General features: G+C 39.0%; 1 protein-coding gene across 1 annotated transcript in view; it reads right to left on the bottom strand.

The window, feature by feature from the left end:
- Nucleotides 1-1,117: 1,117 nt before the first annotated feature.
- Nucleotides 1,118-23,449, bottom strand: part of LOC112850003 (phospholipid scramblase 4) — a 28,012-nt gene continuing 5,680 nt past the window's right edge. Inside the window, exons 4-9 of the mRNA XM_086674486.1 lie at nucleotides 14,136-14,371; nucleotides 10,092-10,134; nucleotides 8,955-9,181; nucleotides 6,127-6,288; nucleotides 4,113-4,271; nucleotides 1,118-3,199 (exon numbers count right to left, since the gene is read on the bottom strand). Of these exons, the coding sequence (XP_086530612.1) occupies nucleotides 3,155-3,199; nucleotides 4,113-4,271; nucleotides 6,127-6,288; nucleotides 8,955-9,181; nucleotides 10,092-10,134; nucleotides 14,136-14,371 (872 nt within the window). The 3' untranslated portion in view covers nucleotides 1,118-3,154. The remainder of the gene's footprint in view (nucleotides 3,200-4,112; nucleotides 4,272-6,126; nucleotides 6,289-8,954; nucleotides 9,182-10,091; nucleotides 10,135-14,135; nucleotides 14,372-23,449) is intronic.

Below are 23,449 nucleotides of genomic sequence, written 5' to 3' on the forward strand. Positions count from 1 at the left end.
GCAGAGCCCCCCATGTAAGGTAGTGTCAGGTAGTGTGCAGAAAGGTCCCACAGGTGCTGAAGGCCCCTCCTTTGGATCACTCAGCCTCCTCAGCCCTTGTCATCGGGGTCTGTAATGACAGCAGCAGCTCTGTGGATCACTGAATTGCCTTCAGGGTCATTCTTACATTGTCTTGGAGAATAGTTTCCTAGCTTCTGTTCAGAAGGCTCAACCATATTAATTTCTTTATCAGTACCTTGGCCACATCCTCAATGTTCTCATTTTTTGCTATATGGATAGGCTGCAAATCTTCTAAGTCTTTAAGTACTGCTTCTTTTAACAATTCTGCTTTTAGGTCACTTCTCTCTGCTTGCATTTGACTGTAAGAAGTCAGGGGGACCCTAACTGCACCTTTAACACTCTGCTTAGAACTCTCTTCAGCTAAACCTCTAGTTTTATCACTTGCAAGTTCTATGTTCCACAAAACACTAGAACATGAACACAATTCTGCCAAGTTCTTTGCCCCTTTGTAATAAACAGGGCCTCTCCTCAAGTTTCCAACAACATGTTCCTCGTTTCCATCTGAGACCTCATCAGAATGCTCTTTACCAATTCATGTTTCTACCAACATTCTGTTCAGGATTAGTTAGCTATTCTCTAAGAATACTGAGGCTTTCTCTATATCTATCTTTTCTTTCCAAGCTCCCATCAGCATTGCCTTTAAAGTTCTGTTAAAATATCTAGGCTTTTTCTAGAATGCATCTCAAAATCCAGCTTCTGCCTATTACCCAGTTCCAATGCTGCTTCCACATTTGTGTGTTATAGCAGCACGCTCACTTCTCAGTACCAATTTCCGTCATAATCCATTTGGGCAACTGTACAGTACTGGAGACCAGGTGGCTTACAAAACAAATATTTATCTTTCACATTCTGGAAGCTGGGAAACCCAAGATCAAAGTACTGACAGATTACAAGGACACTAATCCCATTCATGAGGTCTCCACCAGCATGTCCTATCACCTCCTAAAGTCTCCATCTCCAAACACCATCACATTGGGGTAACTCATAAATCTGGGGGGAAATACAAGCATTCAGTCTATAGCAAAGACTCAATCACAAGTCAAAAAATAAAACAGTATTTCACTATAAACCATATTATATTTATTTAAAAAGCCAAAAACAGTATGATGAAGCATTAAAATACAAAGAGAGTAGCTTTTTTTTAGTGACTCTGATCAATTTTACACAATGAAATACCATTAAGAAATATAGAAACTATAATATGAACCACAGTATAAAAAAAATAAGACACATGGTATTACTTTTAAAGACAGAGGGATAATAACTGTAAGAGACAAATTAATGCCATGAAAACTTTGAACAGAAACTTAAAATGTCATATGTTAAATAATCTTTTCTTAGCATTATGCAGCAGGTCTTGGGATGTAGGGATGCGGGCAAGTAAAAATGAAGTTTGTACAGATAAACTTTCTCAATATTATTGTCTCATTTCCTACATAAAATGTCAGATATTATTATAAGAAATAATATATATGTCTAAGACTGCAATCGTATTTTCAAATACAAGGTAATTGTACTTTTTAGAAAAGCAGCAGTTTAACACTTAAAAAAAAAGCTAGCAGTAGCACCTAAATATAGAAATTACAAGAAACTTAATAAAACAACTTTACCATGAAAAGATAAATATAATTATAAAATGAAGCACCTTTCTTTGACTTCAACAGGAATTGTGGGCAAAGGCTGTCATCTCCGAGTAATCCCATCAGAGAACACTTAGAGTTGCTTTACTTAACAAGGAGAAGAATACATTTCATTCTACATACTGGCTGTGTTGAAAAAACACAGTCCATGTCCAGATAGGAAGGTAGAGTACAAAAGACACAGGCTGATTCATCAGCAACTATTCACCAATACACTGTGCTCTTAACTAGCTAATAACAAGTACACTTATACTGTAACTATGTCGATCCTACAGAATTTTACTGTTAAGCTATAGTTCACAGAGAAGTTTTATTATCTTCTTTGCACAGGCAGATTTATCTATCATCTAAATAAAAAGCAGCTAAGAAATATTTAAAAACGTCAAAATTCGTAGTTTTGCTTTTACAAAGTGCTACACAGAATGCCACATTTCAAAATTTAGAAACCGAACTTCAATTCCTGCAGTTAGAAAAACATGGTGATTATCAGTGATCTTGAAAGAAAGAAAAATAAAAACTATCTCCTCTGTGTCACACCCCATGAGATACGGAAGTTCAATAGGCAATCTTTGAGATTTGGCCAAAATATTTCATATGTAAGGCATCTGTGGCCAAGAGAGATTAAATAGATTAAACGCAAGCTCCTCATAAGGACACTGATGTCTCTGAGTTGCTCAGAGATCTAGACAAGCTGTGGCCCTTGTCACCTCTTTTCCTGATAGGATGACCCTGACTCCATGTCCAGGCAGGTCCTGATAGACCACGCTAGTGAATGAGGGAATAGGTATGGAAAATAGAACCTTATGATTTTTAAAAAAATGTTTTGTTTGGTAATAAAATCAAATTTTCCATTGAAACTTATAAATTTTCAGAACAAGGTTTGATACATATGCACAAGTAAATTTTTCCTTGTACAATAACACACAGTATTTCTGCCTACCTTCCTTTTTGTTTTAAAGGTCAAGAGTATTATTCTTTTCACTTAGAATCAAATTTATCTTCAGTAACAGGACAAGTTGATGGAGAGGACAGGTTGGAGAGGGTTGGGGATAAAAGCTGTTTTATTCTATCTCAAAGACTGCTCTAAAAAGCTTGCCATTTCATGACCCATTAATGTGAGAGCCCTGGGATTCATTTTCCCTTATCTCAGGGTAAGTAAAGTGTTTTCAAGCTCATTGTATTATGTTTACTTGATTAATGAGTTATAGCTTTTTCAAGGTGAACTCCTAGTCTACCATGTAGACAGAGAGACAATCAATTAAAAAACATGGTTCAATCAATTAAAACACGTGTTCTTGCCCTTACACTCAGCCTACCTGTCAGAGCTAATACCCAGTAAAAATAATCTGCAAAAGCAGATACATATATTTGCAAATAATTCAGGGGATTATAAGCCCAATCCAACTTCTCTAATTTTTTTTAATTAACCATAATTGTTGATTTGCTGTGTCCATCTATCTTGATGAACGTCGTGGTGATCTTTCAAAATACATGAAGTCCTGAAATTAGAAAAAAAATATACATATATATATATATATATATATATATATATATAATATATACATATATATTAGAAAAAAAGAGACAACTGTATGTATACAGATGGATACATAATTAGATGCAATGCATAAAATATTATCCTTTATAATTTATCAGGCAATCCTCTTTCTAGTTAAGAATAAATAAATCTAATGAAATCTTTATGAAGAGGACCTAATATGAAGAGCAGCAATTAAAAACTTGTAACTATTGGTAGCCAATAACCTTTCCATTTGGGGGTACCAGTTAACTAAATTTTCATTGTTAAAAAGACGAAAAACTTGACAATCAAAACTAAATGTTAAATATACCAATTGCAGTACGTTAACTACATTTTTAAGGTAAATATTTTCCATTTCATCTCTATGCTTTACTTATGAATACTAGCCATTAATCAGCCAGTAATACAGCAAGGGAACTGTGCCTACTAAATCTAAGGAAGATACAACACCAAGGAGTACAATGACAGAGAGGCAATAAGGTGGAGGGAAAGGAAATCAGCTCTAGAGTTATTTTATTTCCTCAAGAAGTCAAAGGACAGGCATCTTTAAGTAATGGGAAAGACAAATAACATGCTGTGATGACAATCACACCCACTGGATACCTAATATTCTCCAAGCACTCTTCTGGCCCCTGTACTCAGATGATAGCTAATGTTCATCACCCTGAAAAAATCTAAGTATTTTTATCTCCATTTTACAGATAAAAAGAATGAGGCCGGGAAGTGTTCGACACTTTGCAAAACATGTCACTAGTAAGTGGTAGAGACAGACTCTGGCCTAGTTGCAAACGTTATTGCCTTTCTATTATACTACACTGCATCTCATTGGAAAGGATAACTCACTCAAGACAAGTCAAAAGTAAAAGGCTTACAATGAGGAAGCAGGCTCCAAAAATCATGGCTTTCATCTTCACATCCATATCTAACGGGAAGTGAATTTCAAACTGGTCAGCATCGCCCATTGCTGATAACAGACCGTTCCACTTCCTAATAATACTGCCGATGTTGGATACACCATCAAGGGATTTGACCTAGAAAGAGAAGCATGTGACTTAATGATGATTAAAAAGTACTATACGTTTCATTCTTCTACTTAGAAGCACTTTACACTGAGATAAGCATAAATACAGTACAGGAAATTAATAACAGTAATAACATAATTTCAAATAGGGAATTATGGCCAAGATGGGTTAGGTGCCTTGCAACTGGTTAATAACTGAGCTGGGATCAACAATAGCCAGGTTAGCCAGGGAGCCCACCTGTCCATCAACTGATGAAAGGATAAAGATGTGGTACGTACACACACACACACACACACACACACACACACACACACACACACACACTGGAATACTACTCAGCAACGAAAAAGAATGAAATCTTGCCATTTGCAACAACATGGATGGAACTAGATGGTATTATGCTAAGTGAAACAAGTCAGTTAGAGAAAGACAGATATCATATGATTTCACTCATATGTAGAATTTGAGAAACTCAACAGATGAATATAGGGGAAGGGAAGGAAAAATAAGATAAAAACAGAGAAGGAGGCAAACCATAAGAAACTTTTAAAGACAGAGAACTGAGGGTTGCTGGAGGGGAGGTGGGTCAGGGATGGATTAAATGGGTGATAGGCATTAAGGAGCGTACTTTGTGGGATGAGCACTGAACATCATATGTAAGAGAGAACTCACTGGGTTCTACTCCTGAAACCAAGCCTACACTGTATGTTAACTGACTTGAATTAAATCAAATAAAAAATCCAACAACCAGAACTGGGGCATATCTGACAGTTCTCAGGCCAATGCTCTTGTTTTCAAGAGCAAATGAGGTATGATTTGAGGGAGGTATGATTTGAATTGATTTTGAAATTCTTCTTCATATAGTAAAGGGTGGGAATTGGGGATTGGGAGGGAGTCTCTACAGTCTAGAGAAACACATGAACAAAAGTAAGGAAGCATAATTCTACATACTTCACAAACTTCATATAATCAGTCAAGTTTTTGTGGGTCAAATCCACCCTGTTGTATGTCAGAATTCCGAAGAGCTTTGGCTTCTCAAAGGGGGACTCAGGCACTTGCTAACTTTTGGCGATCAGAATGATCCTATATACTCTGCCCCTGCAATGTGGCTACATTTTCTATTTCTCTACAGTGGTCTTTTAACAAATAAGCAATGCCTGAAGAACTAAAAAGGTTTATTGGGTGTCATAGAAAATACTTGAATGAGCAATTTTAGATAAAGAGCCTTGCTGAATTGCAAGACATCTTCTAAGAAGCTCAGGAAATATTTCTAAGAATCTCCTTTGTCAAATTCATAGGATAATAAGCAATCATTTTGTAGTCAGTGAAATAAAGGCAAAACAGGAGGATTTTTCATTTTTCTGAGAAAATGTTATAATCTATTATGAGTTTTATCTATGTTATCAGTGTTATCCTGTCTCTTGAGGACACAGACAGACTTCCACCATGCAGATAGACGATTTGCACAATCTCGGGGTGATCCATATGTTCTGTGATCTGTTGGGCACTTTCATTGCTCAGGACCTGTATCCCAATCCTGCAAATCTTTGGTAAAAATGGTTAATTAAATACAACCAAGAACAAAATAAATGGAATCTATTGGGCTATTTTCTTTCAGGTTTAGTGTTTTACATGGGTCCTTCTCATCTTCATCAAACACTGAAATCATAAACAAAGTAGCTCACATTTTGGGAAACATTAAGCAATCCACCAACAATAATTTGCAAATGATTTGATGTCAACTGATAACTCTTTCCTCCTTCTACTTTATTCATTCATGTGAAAAAATAATCTAAAACCAAACAATTCTAAGGTCTGTCTGTACATGTTGAAAAAATACTAATAATGTTATTTTTACATTTACCTCGAAAACAGAATCTGAACCACAGCCATAGGTTGAACATGGCCCACGTACTCGCATCACATTTTCTTTCTTCTCATTCTGGACGCTGTAAACTGCCCTGCACAGGTTCCAGTGTTCTGCAACAAAGCCAATGGTGACACCAGGAGGACACTGCACCTCCAGCTGCAAAGAAGCAGTGACAGAGGGAAGGATGCTACACATATACCCGTATACATACATATACCATATACATACATATACCCGTATGCACACACACCGTACGTTCTTCCCTCATGCAAGGACTGGAAAAAATGTTAATGGTACAGACTCCTCCATTGTACCCCAGGCTATTTCTTAGGGGTGTGTGTCAGTGAAAGGCCTTGAGAGGTGAGATCACATTTCCCTTTGGGACAGACTTACTGCTTGTTATACAATGATCGTTTCTCCAAGCTCAGTGTTTCTCAGCTGTATGCACACCCGCCCGCTCCTCTGAGTTAACCCCAGAGAACTTGGGGGCAAGGGGTCTATACCAACATGCGGCTCCTGACGCTGGTACTGCTTCCTGTGCTGTAATAAGGTTCTCTGTCTCTGCTCTAGGTGCCTCATGTCTTCTGGCACGGTCCGTGACAAAGTAACAAGGTAACTTCCTAGACTTAAATCCCAGACATGACAATTGTAATAGAAAAGAGAAAGAGAAAAGAGGCATTCTGTAAACTGTATACTGTGGAAACAAAGGATGTGTGTATGAATATATAAAGCCATTTTGACAAGTTTTAAAATTGTCCAGTACCCTGTTTTAACTAATCATCTTTATAATATTCCTTTGTGAAGAACTAAGATCTTCATATTTAATAATAACATGAGCCATAAAATTAAATTATTTAGTAAAAGCTCAGAGTTGATGGCTCTTCTGGTGTCATTTATACTTTTCTAACAGTTTTGAGTCCACTGGGTCTCAAGGGCAGGACTACATAGCTTCACAAACTGCCAAATCAAGGCATTATTTAAAAAGAATTTATTATTGTTCACATATATACATTCAAACATATACATAAGCATATAAATTTGATAACTTCCTAGGATTAAGATCTCATATAAGTTTAAGCCTAAGGGGGAAAAAAACTGTAAACAGGTAAATTACTTTAAAAAAAATTCATTTGAGAAGAAGAAACCCAACTCATCAATACGAAGAATTCCTTGTATCGTCAAAAGGGTTGAGGATTAAAGGTGAAGATTCATCTCAAATTTAAGGCTGTTATTATAGGGCACCTGGGTGGCTCAGTCGGTTAAGCGGCCGACTTTGGCTCAGGTCATGATCTCGCGGTCCGTGAGTTCGAGCCCCGCGTCGGGCTCTGTGCTGACAGCTCAGAGCCTGGAGCCTGTTTCAGATTCTGTGTCTCCCTCTCTCTGACCCTCCCCTATTCATGCTCTGTCCCACTCTCTTTCTTAAAAATAAATAAACATTAAAACAATTTAAAAGAGAAAAAAAAAAGAAGTATGGTAAATTGTATACCTTTTGTTTCAGATTCTGTGTCTCCCTCTCTCTGACCCTCCCCTGTTCATGCTCTGTCTCTCTCTCTCTCCAAAATAAATAAACGTTAAAAAAAAAATTTAAGGCTGTTATTACAAACACAGTAGTGAGAGAGAAGATACCTGGGAACAACAACTAACATTCTCTGAGCGCTGTACTACCTGCCAGGTACTGTAACGACAGTTAACATTCATTTACTATTTAATCCTCAAAGCAATCCTGCGTGATGGTACCATTATTATCTCCATGTTATAGGACATCAAAACACAGAAAGGCTTGTAAATAAACTAACATTCAGGAAGTGCTGGTACTGAACATAATCTGTCTTTATATATCCCAGTAATCCCATGGGATATTATGCATAGTTATGTACAGAAGTACTGAGGCCCAACGAAGTTAAATAAATTATACCAACATAAATAGAAGGCATATCTAGAATTCAAAATCCTGGTTGACCTCTGTCTAAAGCTGCTTCTTTTCCCTGCAGCAAACAACCTTCCTAGAGCCTCACAGGTTGTAGAAGAGGAACCCAGCTGTAACTCAGAACATCTGCTTTCCAGTTCCAGTGCTTGGTGGAGTGTAAACACGCTCATCAGGTGCTTAATTTCCTGAGCCACCCTTTCTTTATCTGTGGCAAGTTGTGGATTGGGATGGACAGTGTACAGTTATCTGAAGTCTCTTCCAGTTCTAGGGGCGCCTGGGTGGTTCAGTCGGTTAAGCGTCAGTCTTCAGCTCAGGTCATGTTCTCTTGGTTCGTGAGTTTGAGCCTCTCATCGGGCTCTGTGCTGACAGCTCAGAGCCTGGAGCCTGCTTTGGATTCTGTGTCTCCCCTTCTCTCAGCCCACCCCTGCTCACACTCAGTCTCTCTCTCTCTCAAAAATAAACATTAAAAAAAGAAGTTTTTAAGTCTCTTCCAATTCTGAAAGTATACAATTATGTCTAGGGACAACTTATCTGGGGATAGGTAGGTGCATTTAGACAAATGTGTGTGACTTCTGTTCTAGGTAACAGATACATTTCTAACTCAGTAGACACAACCGACAGAACTGTGGTTACCAAATAATCCTGATTTGAGCCTGAGCCCCAACTAGCACCAGAAGACAAGAACCCACAAGAAAAAAACCCTCTGTGATTTTCCTCAGGTGAGACAATTTGGCGGCCCTCCTCCCCATCCCCCTTCACCCCCTCGGCTCTCTTCTTTCAGTCTGACCAGCAGAGCCAGTGAAAACCCCCTCATGTGTCATTCTGGAAGGAGCACAGCAATGCTGTCAAGAGTTGGATCAGGAAGAGACAAGGAATTAGACTTGTGTTCTCTGACCTCTTGCCTGGTGGAGGGACAACAGAAGCAACAGCAGGTGCATCTGAAAGGCCTCTGCATGGTCATGATTTCTCGGCCCATACAGTCAGTGACCCGGAGGACGAAGGGCCTTAGTGTCCGATAAGCATTTCTGGTAAAGTCGTCTGTGTCTTCATTTACGATGTAAACCATCTGGTCCAGGTTGTTTTTAATATCATATCCATTATTAGTTTCAAAAGATGTGATCACTAAAAAATAGAATGAGAAAGCCACTTTAAATTAGAAGCAGTTAAAATAGGCCTCAAGAAGTCCTTTTGTAGTATTCCTTAGGTGCTTAAAGCAAAATAGCTTTTTAAAATTTTGAAGTCAACTATATTCAGTTGATTAGGACACCAAATAATTTACTTGCCCAAAAAGTATTCAGTAATTTTGAAAATTTTAAATGAAGGTCGGTATAAAACGATTTAAAAAATTTTTCCACATAAAAGCAAAGACTGAAACTATACTCCTAGTATATCTGAATTCAGAAAGCTTTCATTAAAAAGGCATTTAAATAAAAGTATACTTTTTACCATAAATGAATCTGCTCATGAAATATACTGAGATGACCAGGGTCATTACCAATTGCAATAAAGAAAGTCAGAGACTGTATGTGGTGGTCAAATGAATGTGTGGAACTGGGGATAAAGTGAAGGTTAATAATCAAGTGAGGATGAACTGAGACCAGGCGTTATGTTGACTGTGATTCCTTTTTCTTCCAAAGCAAGGGCACTGGACGAGAACTTCGCAGATTTAGATTCTATGTCCAGCGCTACCACTCATTAGCTGACTGTGGTGCCTCTGGCGAACTCATTTAGTGTCCTGGCTCCTTCTTTTCCTCTTCCATTAAAGATGAATATGTAGAATATGGTATGGGGGTTGACCAGATAAAGTGTAAGTCTTTTTCAAGTCTACGAATGTATGTATCATGTATACATAGGTGAAATTATACAAAATAATTCCCTTTCTTACTTTTCTGAAAGGGTAAAAGAAGACAGTCTTTTCACTTCGAACCACTAAGAAATGACCAATATAAATAAAGAACAAGATATTGGGTAATGCAAATTTCCACCTGATTCAAATTTCCACCTGCTGAACACTTAACAAAATTATACATACTTTCCAGAGGCTCAAAATGCTGAAGGACGTGAATGGTGTCCAGCTGTTGGGATAGAACAAAGCAATTAGGAAAAAATAATCACAGAATTAAATCAATGTTAGAAAAGGAACTGATGAGATGGGTATAAAAAGGTTATCAATTGATACCAAAATATCTTTTCAGCATGGAATGGAATAAAAAAAAATTAGTGAAAGTAGCCTGTCTGCACCTGTTCTGCAGAGGAACACAGGAAAACCAGTGTTCTCCAGTTCTGTTAAAAGACAAACAGTTGCCTGGTATATCAGAAAATCATTTTCCTGCTGCATTCACAGCATCCAGAAGAAGCTGTGTGGACGTAGATTGTTTCTAGCTCAGTCGCAACTCACTGGTCTTATCGACACGTCACTCACAGACTGGAGTTGCTGGGGAAGTTCAAGACAGTTTAACGTGGACCAAGCACACAGTAGGCTATTTTCTCAGCGGCTTACAGAGAGCAACTCAGCCAGGGACCTCACACAGGAGTGTCTAGTTTTATCTTATTTTCACAGGTACCTCTGGAAGATGTTCACACACTGACTTCCAACCATTTGAGCTACTAATGCCAGGGTCTTCACTAGGTGCAGGCTTTAATTAAAGGAGAGGGTCCACAAGGGCTGGAAGCATGTGATTAGGATTAGGGCAAAGGGGAGGAAACGTTCTGGGATGGGATCTCTTGAAAAGGGAGCTGGGAAAACAACTAGATAAACTTCTACCTTAATGTCACTTAGGAATCACCCTAAAGTCAGACAGTTTGTTGGGCTCATTACCTGATAGAGTTGAGAATATTCTAGCAGAAAAGAAGAAACTTCTTTGAGGACAGAGTAATCACATCTATATAATTTTATTTTTAATTTTTTAATGTTTACTTATTTTTCAGAGAGAGAGAGAGAGAGAGAGCGTGTGTGTGTGTGCATGAGCGAGCTGGGGAGGGGAAGAGAGAGGGAGACAGAGGATCCGAAGCATTTTCAATGCAGAGCCCAATGCAGGGCTTGAACTCACTGTGAGATCATGACCTGAGCCAAAGTTGGGACACTTGACCGAGCCACCCAGACCCCCCCCTCTATATAATTTTAAAATTTTTTTTTGTCAATGTTTATTTATTTTTGGGACAGAGAGAGACAGAGCATGAACGGGGGAGGGGCAGAGAGAGAGGGAGACACAGAACCGGAAACAGGCTCCAGGCTCCGAGCCATCAGCCCAGAGCCCGACGCGGGGCTCGAACTCACGGACCGCGAGATCGTGACCTGGCTGAAGTTGGACGCTCAACCGACTGCGCCACCCAGGCGCCCCTATAATTTTAGATATATAGATCATTCCTAATCCCTGAGACCAGAATATCACCTGAAATGTCATATTTCACCGAATATTCATTGAATACAATGGCTAATAAAAGAATACGTGAATGTGGTAATAAAGAAAGTTAAAAATAACCAGACATAAATGTTTTGTGGTGTTTAACTGATTACAGAGGGTATGGAGAGGATACAACCCTTCCTTCATTAAAAAAATTTTTCTGATATAAAAACACAATCCGGTGAGGGGGTGTAAACACATCTTATAAAATACCAAAGTGGTCACTAAGATGGTTTATAGTTCCTTTAAAAATCCAGAATTAAAAGTCAAAATACTGTTGATAAAAAGCATCCACTGCTGAGTACAATATTCTAAAGAAATAATGCCTGTTAATATAAAAGAAGTTTGTCCAGAAGACACTATGGCTGTTAAGGAGCAGTTCTCTAACAAATTGGTGGAGTCACTGGCCACGCCAACCCTCTAGAAAGAATATAATCCTGCTACTTTGGATGCTCCAGAGTATTGAGAGTCCCGATAATGATTCATGGAATCTGCACAGGAGACTGCAAAAAGGATAGGATAAGGAAAATGATAAAGCAATGAAGGGCTGTTTGCATACAAAGTGTTTCCACTAATAACATCCACACAGCTACCACCTGTTGGATGGACCCTGTGTGCCAAAAATAATAAGCACAGTATAAAGCTTTCCTTCTTAAAAATTCTCCTAACAACCCAATGAGGTATGTATTGCTAGTACTATTTTATTAATGATGAAATTCAAGCACCAACAGGTTATAGAAGTTATTGAAGGCTGCAGAGTGAGGAGGAACGACAGCTAGAATTTAAAACCAGGTTGGTCTGTCTCTAAACCTGTTTTGTTTCCTTTCTCACTTATTTTTTTTTATTCAAAACAAGCCTGAAGAAACAATTCATAAAATGTGTTAACTTCTGTCAGAACAGAAGAAATTAAGAAACTGTTTTTTAATATTTAGATGAACAAAATTAAAGTTATACATTTAAAAAAGAGAAATGACTGCAGATCTTGGATTTCTAAGGACAATTTCTATACTTATCATCTAGTATAAAAAAGGAACTTTTAAAATGTGATTAACTATAAAGCATTTTTTAAGCTTCTGAAATAACGTAGGGGTTTACTCTACCACTGTACTTGAATGGTGCTGTAGTTTGTCAATATTTTGCCAAAACAAAAACTGAGTAAAATTTTTGGCTCATGTGAAATCTCAGTTTTTGTGATCCAACTGGTTTGACTTTGAAATATCAACACTATAACACTGTACCTATGGTTCTCAATGCACAGGATTCAGAAGGTCCCTGTCAATATATAAAATGGAAAAGAGAAACACGTCAACTCCAAGGAATGTTGGTTACGTGGGGAGACATGTGTTGAACTGGCAAGTCCCTTGCTTATAATGTATTTCAAAATGTCTTTATTTACTTATTTATTTTTAATTTACATCCAAGTTAGTTAGCACATAGTGTATTAATGATTTCAGGAGTAGATTCCAGGGATTCATCCCCTACATATAACACCCAGTTCTCATCCCAACAAGTGTCTTCCTTAATGCCCCCTCCCCATTTAGCTCATCTTCCCACCCACAGCCCCTCCAGCAACCCTGTTTGTTCTCTGTGTTTAAGAGTCTCTTCTGTTTTGTTCCCTCCCTCTTTTTGTATTATTTTTGCTTCCCTTCCCTTATGTTCATCTTTTTTGTATCTTAAATTCCACATATGAGTGAAGTCATATGTCTTTTTTTTTAAGTTTATTTATTTATTTTTGAGAGAGAGAGAGAGAGTGCACAAGTGAGGGAAGGGCAGAGAGAGACAGAGGGAGAGAGAATCCCAAGCAGGTTCCGCACTGTCAGTGCAGAACCTGATGTGGGGCTCGAACCCATGTACCATGAGACCATGACCTGTGCTGAGATCAAGAGTCAGATGCTTTAACAGACTGAGCGGCCAGGGGCCCTTCCTTTTTCTAAAATCAAACATGATTCAATAGGTTCTAAGTTATTTCCAATACTAGCTTTATCTTATTTTCATTAAGCAATATTTTTGAGTTTCTGACATGTGGTTTTAAAAACATCATTTGGAACACTGATTTGACATACTGCCCCAGTTTCTGATCTGGATACCCTGGTGCCTCCAGAATGTGCACAGAGGTGGAAAATAAGAATTCACTGTGTTGTGGGAAGAGATCCTCTGGAACTTGGCCTGAAGCAAAACCCTTGGTAGGTTTCCTCTTTTGATTTACATTTTATGTTTGGAGGGTGGCAGGGAGTGGCTAATGACAATCAGGGGTAATGAGAAAAAAGGATGGGCAGAGACCCCCAGTGATTCACTCACGGTCTGTTCTGTTCTCTTTGATGTTGTTTTTCCTGGTGTTAACTCCTCACTTCTATGCAAATGAGAATTGGCATCTTTGATAGTTTTTCCTCTAGTCCTGTTTTTGAAACCGCCTTCAACAGGACACCTTGCAAATCTTAAAATTCAACATACATCCTTCAGAAAACCGTGCCGATCCCACCAAATACATTCCTGTATTCCTCGTTTCCCCTTCATATTTCTGAAATGAGTACCACAACTCCCATGGTCTCACAAACTGGACCTCTGTCATCACTGACCTGTCACTTTCATCTACTCTATTTAGCTTTGTATCTCTTCTTGTCGGATCCCCGATCATACTTCATAAGAAGATCATTTGGATTTGTGAGGACTACCTGGGTTAAGTATTCCAGACCAGGAGGACAGTTTGGTATAGGAGGAGGCCCTGGCATCCATGTTACTGAAACAGGCTGATTTGACATATGGTATTTGCCAGGCTGGTACTGGATAGGATGGGCACCACCAGCTGGCTGGTACGGGAAGAAGGTACCGGGCTGCTGTGGGCTGTTGTATCCCATAGGAAAGCCTCCTGCGTAGCCTGCAGGTGCAGGGACAGCCGGTCCAGGGGGTCCTGTATCCAAAAACAAATGGAAGTGTTATACACTATTAACACTATAACACAGCAGAAGTTAGAATGACTTTTCCATAACAAAGACAGGTATCCCACAACATCCACTTAAGAATAAAACATGATCGGGGCGCCTGGGTGGCGCAGTCGGTTAAGCGTCCGACTTCAGCCAGGTCACGATCTCGCGGTCCGTGAGTTCGAGCCCCGCGTCAGGCTCTGGGCTGATGGCTCAGAGCCTGGAGCCTGTTTCCGATTCTGTGTCTCCCTCTCTCTCTGCCCCTCCCCCGTTCATGCTCTGTGTCTCTCTCTGTCCCAAAAATAAAATAAACGTTGAAAAAAAAAAAATTTAAAAAAAAAAAGAATAAAACATGATCCATTTTCTGAATGTGTACCATGTACCAACAATGTACTCAGGGGCTTCACATATTACCTCATTTAATCCTCTTAAACCTTAGAAGACAATTATGCTACACAAAGGTACAGAAAAAAGATCTGAAACACCAAGTAACGTGTTGGCCTCTCTCTGTATTACGTTCCTCCTTTGGAGACATCAATAATATACCTACTTCATTAGGTTATAGTGGGCTTAGCCCAAGACCTAGCACATAACTGGCACGGTACACTGATGTTATTAAGGTCACTGACATAGTAACTCAAAAGGGTGCTTTTAATGATGGCTCTATCATTCCAGAACAGTTTCATCACCCCACAAAGAAAATCTATCTTGCGTCCCAGCCTGCGGAAACCACTGTCACTACAGATTTGCCTAATCTGGACATGTCATATAAATGAAATAATGTAACATATAGCCTGTGTGTCAGGTCTCCTTCACTTCGCATAATGTTCTCAAGGTTCAAGTGACCATGTTGTAGCATGTACTAGTACTTGATTCCTTTTATCGCCGAGTAATATTCCATTGGATGGACATAGCACATTTTATGTATCCATTAATTAGCCAATGGACATTTGGGTCATTTCTACTTTTTGGCTTTTGTAAACAACGCTGCTGTGAAATTAGTGTACAAGTTTTGGTGTGAACCTAAGTTTTCAATTCTTGAGTATATACCTAGGAGCGAGAAACTAGCCTTAACTTTTAGAAGAAACGGCCACCCTGTTTTCCAAAGTGGAAATTCACTGGTTAATACTCCTACTGCTGAACTCATTTATTACTGCTAACTGTGTGTGCGTGTGTACGTGTGTGTGTGTATTCCTTATGATTTTCTATATATAAGATCATGTCATCTGCAAACAGAAATAGGTTTGCTTCTTCCTTTCCAATGTGCATGACTTTTATTACTTTTCCTTGCCAAACTGTCCTAGCTAAAACCTCCATACAATGTTGAATAGAAGTGGCATGAAGAGATATCGTCTTGCTCTTGACCTTAGGAGAAACACTTTCAGCTTTTGCTATTAAGTATGATGTTAAGCTGTGGGTTTTTCATAGATGACTTTTATTAGGTTGAGGAAGTTCCCTCCTATCCCTAGTTTGTTGAGTGTTTTTTATCATGCGGGATGTTTCATTTTGTCAAATGCTTTTTCTCTATCTACCGATATGATCATATGATTTTTGTAGTAATATTCCATTAATATGGTACATACATGGGCTGATTTTCATATGACAAACCAACTTTATCTCATATTTGGGATAAACTGCACTTGGTCATGGTAATAATCCCTACTACATATTGTTAGATTTGGTTACTATATTGTTAGTATTTTGTGGAGCATTTTTACATCTATATTTATAAGGAATATTAGTCTATGGTTTTCTATAGTCTTCTTCTGATTTTGCTAATAGGGCAATACTGGCCTCACAGAATGAATTGGGAAGTGTTCACTGTTCTGTGTCTTGTAAAGGACTGGTATTAAAATCTTCATTAAGCATTTGGTAGAATTCACTAACGAAGCTGTCCAGGCCTAGGCTTTATCCGAATTTTTTTTTTTAATATTTATTTTGAGAGAGAGAGAGAGAGAGAGTGTACATGCGTGCACATGTGCAAGGGGGAGGAAGGGCACAAAGAGCAGGGGAGAGAGAGGGAGAGAGGGAGAGAGGGAGAGAGGGAGAGAGGGAGAGAGGGAGAGAGGGAGAGAGGGAGAGAGAGGGAGAGGGAGAGGGAGAGAGAGTGTGTGTGTGTGTGTGTGTGTGTGTGTGTGTGTGTGTGTGTGAGTGTCCCAAGCAGGCCCCACACTGTCAGCAGAGAGCCCTATGTGGGGCTTGAACTCATGAACAGTAAGATCATGACCTGAGCTGTGATCAAGAGTCTGTTGCTTAACTGACAGAGCCACCCAGGCGCCCCTATCAGAAATTTTTAAATGACTAATTCAATCTCTTTACTTGCTATATAGCTCCATTCAGGTTTTCTATTTCTTCTTGGAGCCACTTTCAGTTGTTCGTATATTTCTAGGAATCTATTTCTTCAGGTTTTCTAATTTGTTGGTATACAATTGTTCATAGTATTCTTTTACAATACATTTACATTTTTGTAAGCTTTTTAGTAATGTCTCCATTTTCATTCTTGATTTTAATATTTTGAATCTATGTTTTTTCTTGGTCAGTCTGGCTTAAGATTTCTATTTGTTGATATTTTCAAAGATCCAACTTTTGGTTTTGTCCATGTGGCCCACTGCTTTTCTTTTTCACTATTTTATTTACCTCTACTTTAAATTCTATTATTGCCTCGTACTTAAGGTTTGGCTTCTTTCTAAGGTGGAAAGTTGGGTTGGTGATTTGAGATCTTTTTTTAAAAAAAAGTTTTCTAATGTTTATTTATTTTTGAAAGAGAAAGAGATAAAGTATGAGTGGGTGAGGGGCAGAGAGAGAGGGAGACACAGAATCTGAAGCAGGATCCAGGCTCTGAGCTGTCAGCACAGAGCCTGATGCAGGGCTGGAACTCATGAACTGTGAGATCATGACCTGAGCCAAAGTTGAATGCTTAACCAAGTGAGCCACCTAGGTGCCCCTCCTCCTTTTTAATGTAGATGTTGATAGCTACAAATGTCTAAGCTGTTTTAGTTATATCCCATAAGCTTTGGTATATTGTGGTTTCATTTATCTCAAAGTATCTTCCAATTTCTCCTGTGATTTTTTTTTTTTTTTGCTCTTGGTTATTTAAGGGTGTGTCAATTTCCTCAGATTTCCCAAATTTCCTTCTATTTTTATTGATTACTAACTTCAGTCCATTGTGAAATCTATATGATTTCAGTTGTTTTAAATTTATTGGGATTTGTCTTATGGCTTAATCAGTAGCTCTATCCTAGAGAATGTCCTATGTGCACTTGAGAAGAATGTATATTCTATTGCTGTTGGGTAGACAGTTCTATATATGTCTATGTTTAGTTCGCTTTATAATATTGTTTACAGCGTCCAGTTCCTCTTTCATCTGCTGCTTAGTTGTTCTATCCATGACTGTAAGTGGGGTACTGCAGTCTCCAACTGGTATTTATTGAATTGTCTATTTTGCCATTTAATTATGTCAATTTTTGCTTCATATATTCTGGAGCTCTGTTTTTAGATGTATACAATCGTTATGTCTTCTTGATGGACTGACACTTCTGTTATAAAATGTTCTTAAACTCTATTAACAATTATTGCCTTAAGGTATATTTTCTCTTATGTAGGTATAGCTATTTCATTAATTCTTAACAACTGAGAAACATTGTTTTAATACAGCATTTTACAATCTGTACGTACATTACTGGGCTATAAAATCAATTTAATGATTCACAATTGCAATTTTTAAAATAAGATTTACTACATTAGAATAAAGTAAAAAAGAAAAAAATCAAACTGTATTGCCTGTATGCTGTATACTCACTGAACTGAGTGCTGCTTGGTGAAATGTTATATATAGCATATATATAATAAATATTATATAAATAGTTACATATATACATATATGTGTATGTATATTTATTTATATATATATATTTATATATTTATATGTTTACATATATATTTATATATATTTACTGTGGGTCATAGTAGGTTGTCATCCAGAATGCTTGAGGGAGCACTTGGATGATTCAGTCAGTACAGCATAGGACTCTTGATCTTGGGGTTGTGAGTTTGAGCCCCACACTGGATGTAGACATAACTTTAAAAAGAAAGAAAAGAAATTAAAAAAAAAAGAATGTTCGAAAGCCAGTGATTTAAAGACACTTTTGTTTAACCAATGTAAAGAAAGAAAAGATTCTATTCTAGAATGGAAAAGATGGAGACAACGTTACAAAACTATGATGTATAGAAGTTTGTTTTCACCATGGTTAGAAATAGTTTTGTAGATACTCTCCTCAAAGGCAAAAAACAAATCTTATCTAAACATAGGTTAAACTAAGTGTCTCTCTGAAAATTGCTGTTTATTAAATTACTGCTTATAATGTGCGTTTATGCATGTATCTGTGTTTTCTTATACATGTGCTCAAAAATTACTAGATGTTGGGGCGCCTGGGTGGCGCAGTCGGTTAAGCGTCCGACTTCAGCCAGGTCACGATCTCGCGGTCCGTGAGTTCGAGCCCCGCGTCGGGCTCTGGGCTGATGGCTCGGAGCCTGGAGCCTGTTTCCGATTCTGTGTCTCCCTCTCTCTCTGCCCCTCTCCCGTTCATGCTCTGTCTCTCTGTCCCAAAAATAAATAAACGTTGAAAAAAAAAATTACAAAAAAAAATTACTAGATGTTGGTACAAAAGACAGCAAGCAGTGTTAGAAGGCAGGATTCACCTCATGTCTAAGTAAGTATGCTAAAGGGAACAAGATGAAGATAGTTAAGCTTGGGCTGTGATGTTGAAGCCCCACTGATGGTGTCCTATTTCCCAAAGTAACCCAGGCGTTGGACACTGTGGGTCTACAGACTGGGGAATCGGTATCTTTTTGTTATCAAAAAGCAATGCCACACAGCTGTGTAGGGCAGGGACTGATATTTCCTGAAAAATGGAAACAGTCCCTTAGTAGCTGTTCTTTGAAAAGGTCACTCTTACAGAATTAAAAGATTTGAAAGATCAGGTTAAGGTGGAGAGTACTCTCTCTCAGAGAGCCCAGAGAACCAGGTACTGAACACCATGCACCCTAGGAAGCAACTCCTGTTAGAGGAAACTGTGTTTACTATTTTTATAAGAGGGAGAATAGTTAATACTTACTGAGCTTTATTATGTTCCAGGCACTGTTCTAACTACTTGACATCACCCTTCTATGGCAGGGACTATTATGATCCTGAATTTACAGAGGAAGAAATTGAGGCATAAGGAGGTTAAGTAACTTCCTAAAGAATCAATGGTGTCAATATGTGACAGAGTCAGAATTAAAACTCAAGCATTCTGACTGCAGATGCCCCCTTAATTAAAATACTCCCTTTAGATCAAAGGCTAGGTAGAGGCTGGGAACATCCAAAACAGGACTCTATGGATGGCCTTGGCACTATAGACTGGAAGAGCAACTCTAGCTGGAAGCTGTTTTTTTTAGGCCTTAAGTTCTGTACACACACACACACACACACACCCCTCCTGTGGGATGTCATGGTACAGGAAAAAACAGCTTAGCTAGCAGAAAGCTGGCTTCAGAAAGAGTATGAGGTGACCAGCATAGAGGCAAAGCAGTGGTCTGGGGTCCGCCAATGCTGACGAGACCAACCACCACCGGGAAGGGACACTCCCCCAAACTTCCAGAAGTTGTTTGGGATGAGAAATAAAGAAAAATGACACTTTCTGAGCAAGACAAATTGGACAGAGGGTCAGATTCTGGTGAGCTGGGCATTAAAGGGGAGAGTGGCTTCTGAAGCTCATGAAGTCTGGGACATTTTGGTTACTCACAAAAACCCCACTCATGAGCATCATGAATTGTAGAACTATTTCTTCCAATACTCACTGAGAACAAGGCTATGAAATAAATCAAGCATTCCTTTATTTGGGAAACACGCCACAAGCCCATTTCAAGGACGTGCTGCTATGCCTGCAGCTAGAAACAGAAAGAGGTAGAAAGACACATCTGTCTTCAAGGACGTTCAGTTCTGTGTTAAAAACACAGATTAAAAAATAAAAAGTGAATGGTTATCATGAAGCAAGTAACTTGTGCGATCAGACGTGGATTCATGGTGTGCGAAGAGATTATAGAGGAGCAGTGCCTAGCCTAGGCAGAGGAGGTACCCTGTGGGGCTAGTGCTGACAGGTTAGACCCAGCTGGCACCTCCACAATGGGCAAAGGTTTTATGCAGGGAGTAGGTGCAAAATGAACAGCTGCACAGGGGAAACCCATAATTGCAGGGGGGGGCAAGGTTATGTATGGAGACTGAGCAGACAAGGTTAGAAAGGAAGGAGGGAGTGATGATTATGAAGGATCTATACGCTGTTCAAAGAACCTAAACCGTACGCCAATAAAAGAGAAAGTGAAGTGATCAGACTTACACTTGGACCCTTTGTGGATGAGGTTAGGCAGGAGGTGCCTGCTGCGGGAGGGCCGAAAGGAGGCAATGTAGGAAGTCTAATAAGCAACACTGAATGGACAGTCCCATCTCAGTAACAGACTGGATATGAGGAAAGATTCTCACATTCTGACATGGGTCCCTGTGGCCTCCAGAAGACAGAAAGAAAACAGGGAATGTGTTCCGGAGCAAGACGCCCAAGCTTTATTGCAGATCACTTAGCTTGAGATCTGGGGTCCTTCCAGGGGAAGTGGTTTACAGGCAGGTGGAAATGCGAGTTCAGACCACAGGAGACTGATATGGGTGGGGGCTAAGAGAGGCTTAAAGTCAAAGGAATTAAGGGCATTAAAGACAAATACTTTATAGTAGTTCAAGTTCCTTTACGTTAATTACAGGGATCTAATTTGCATCTGTCATCATAGATTAAGTACATAATTCAGCCACTAGGTGGCGATCACAATGAATTTTTGTTACTATTATTTCATAACTGAAAATTCAGTTGTATGCTCTACTAGATGATGTTTTTCAATTTATCTAGTCATTTGATTTAAATGACATATCCTACTCTCTTGATAATTTTTTTTTGATACAGAGGAAAAGACACTTTCCCAGATGAGCAGAACATGGTTACAATCAATGTTACTTAAAAATGGTAGAGGGATGCCTGGGTGGCTCAGTCAGTTAAGCGTCCGACTTTTGGTTTCAGCTCAAGTCATGGTCTCACAGTTTGTGGATTCCAGCCCCACATCAGGCTCTGAGCTGACAATGCAGAGCCTACTTGGGATTTTCTCTCTCCCTCTCTCTCTCTGCCTCTCCCCTGCTCAAGCTCTCTCAAAGAAAGATTATGTAGATCATGTTGACAGTCACTGAAGTAAATTTAGAGAAATGGTCAGATATAGCATGATTATAATTTAGGACTGTCAACATTGTGGACTTAGGAGTTGAGCTAGTAATGAGGGGTTATATTGGACCAGATCTACACATCATGCATATTTATGAGGGAAAGGGGAAAAGGAAACCCTGCTGTTTTCAGAAAACACCTCAAGGGCACAGGTTAACTGAGCTCCATGGATCTTGTGTCTAGAGCCAAAACAACATTTTTACCATGATCCTGTGGGTACTGAAGTTTCTTCTCCTCTCTCACAGACTAACTCAATGGTTTCCACCTCTAAATATACACTTAAATATATATTTAGAGAAATATTGCAGGGTGCCTGGGTGGCTCTGCCGGTTAAGTGTCCTACTTCGTCTCAGGTCATGATCTCATAGTCTGTGAGTTCGAGCCCCGCATCGGGCTCCCTGCTGACAGCTCAGAGCCTAGGGCCTGCTTCAGATTCTGTGTCTCCCTCTCTCTCTGCCTCTCCCCTTCTCTCTCTTTCTCAAAACTAAAGATTTTTAAAAATTTTTAAAAAGAAATATTGCTACACTTCATCATTTTCTAAGTCATTAAAATGCATTTATGTAGAATCCTATTTCCTTCCTTACTTCAAAAGTAAGTGTATTTCTAATTTTAAAAATTTTACACATTGCCCAATTACTTTCTTTTTTAAAGTTTATTTATTTTTGAGACAGACTGATAGAGTGCAAGCAGGGGAGGGGCAGAGACAGAGAATCCCAAGCAGGCCCCATGCTGTTAGCACAGAGCCTGGTGCATGGCTCAAACTCACAAACCACGAGATCAAGACCTGACCTGAAACCAGTCAGTTTGATGCTTAACCAAATGAGCCACCCAGGTGCCCCACTTTCTAAAAAGACTATAATAACTCAAATTTCTACTGACATTATGAGCATCCATTGCATTGAGTCACCAACAAGTAAATTCAGACTTCTAAAGATATTAGTATAACTCCTTAGCACCCAAGGCCATTTACCTCCATTTCTCTTGCATTTGTCCCATGCATGTCTCATACCAGACCTTCATAACCTCATGCTTTTGTACAGATAGTTTTTTTTTTTTTTTAATTTACATCCAAGTTAGTTAGCTTAGTTAGCATATAATACAATAATGTTTTCAGGAGTAGATTCCAGTGATTCATCCCCTATGTATAACACCCAATGCTCATCCCAACAAGTGTCTTCCTTAACGTCCCTTGCCCATTTAGCCCACCCCCCCATAGCCCCTCCAGCAACCCTGTTTGTTCTCTGTATTTAAGAGTCTCTTATGTTTTTGTCTCCCACCCTGTTTTTATATTATTTTTGCTTCCCTTCCCTTATGTTCATCTGTTTTGTATCTTAAAGTCCTCGTATGAGTGAAGTCATATATTTGTTTTCCTCTGACTTATTTCACTTAGCATAATACCCTCCAGTTCCATCCACGTAGTTGCCAATGGCAAGATTTAATTCTTTTTGATTGCCGAGTAATACTCCATTGTATATATACACCACATCTTCTTTATCCATTCATCCGTCAATGGACATTTGGGCTCTTTCCATACTTTGGCTACTGTTGATAGTGCTGCTATAAACACAGGGGTGCATGTGTCCCTTCAAAACAGCACACCTGTATCCCTGGGATATATACCTAGCAGTGCAATTGCTGGGTCGTAGGATAGTTCTATTTTTACCTTTTTGAGGAACCTCCATACTGTTTTCCAGAGTGGCTGCACCAGTCTGCATTCCCACCAGCAGTGCAAAAGAGATCCCCTTGCTCCACATCCTCGCCAACATCTATAAT

Source organism: Puma concolor, chromosome C2 (assembly GCF_028749965.1).
Source record: "Puma concolor isolate L17-30 chromosome C2, mPumCon1.1.hap2, whole genome shotgun sequence".
Taxonomy (NCBI): Eukaryota; Metazoa; Chordata; class Mammalia; order Carnivora; family Felidae; genus Puma; species Puma concolor.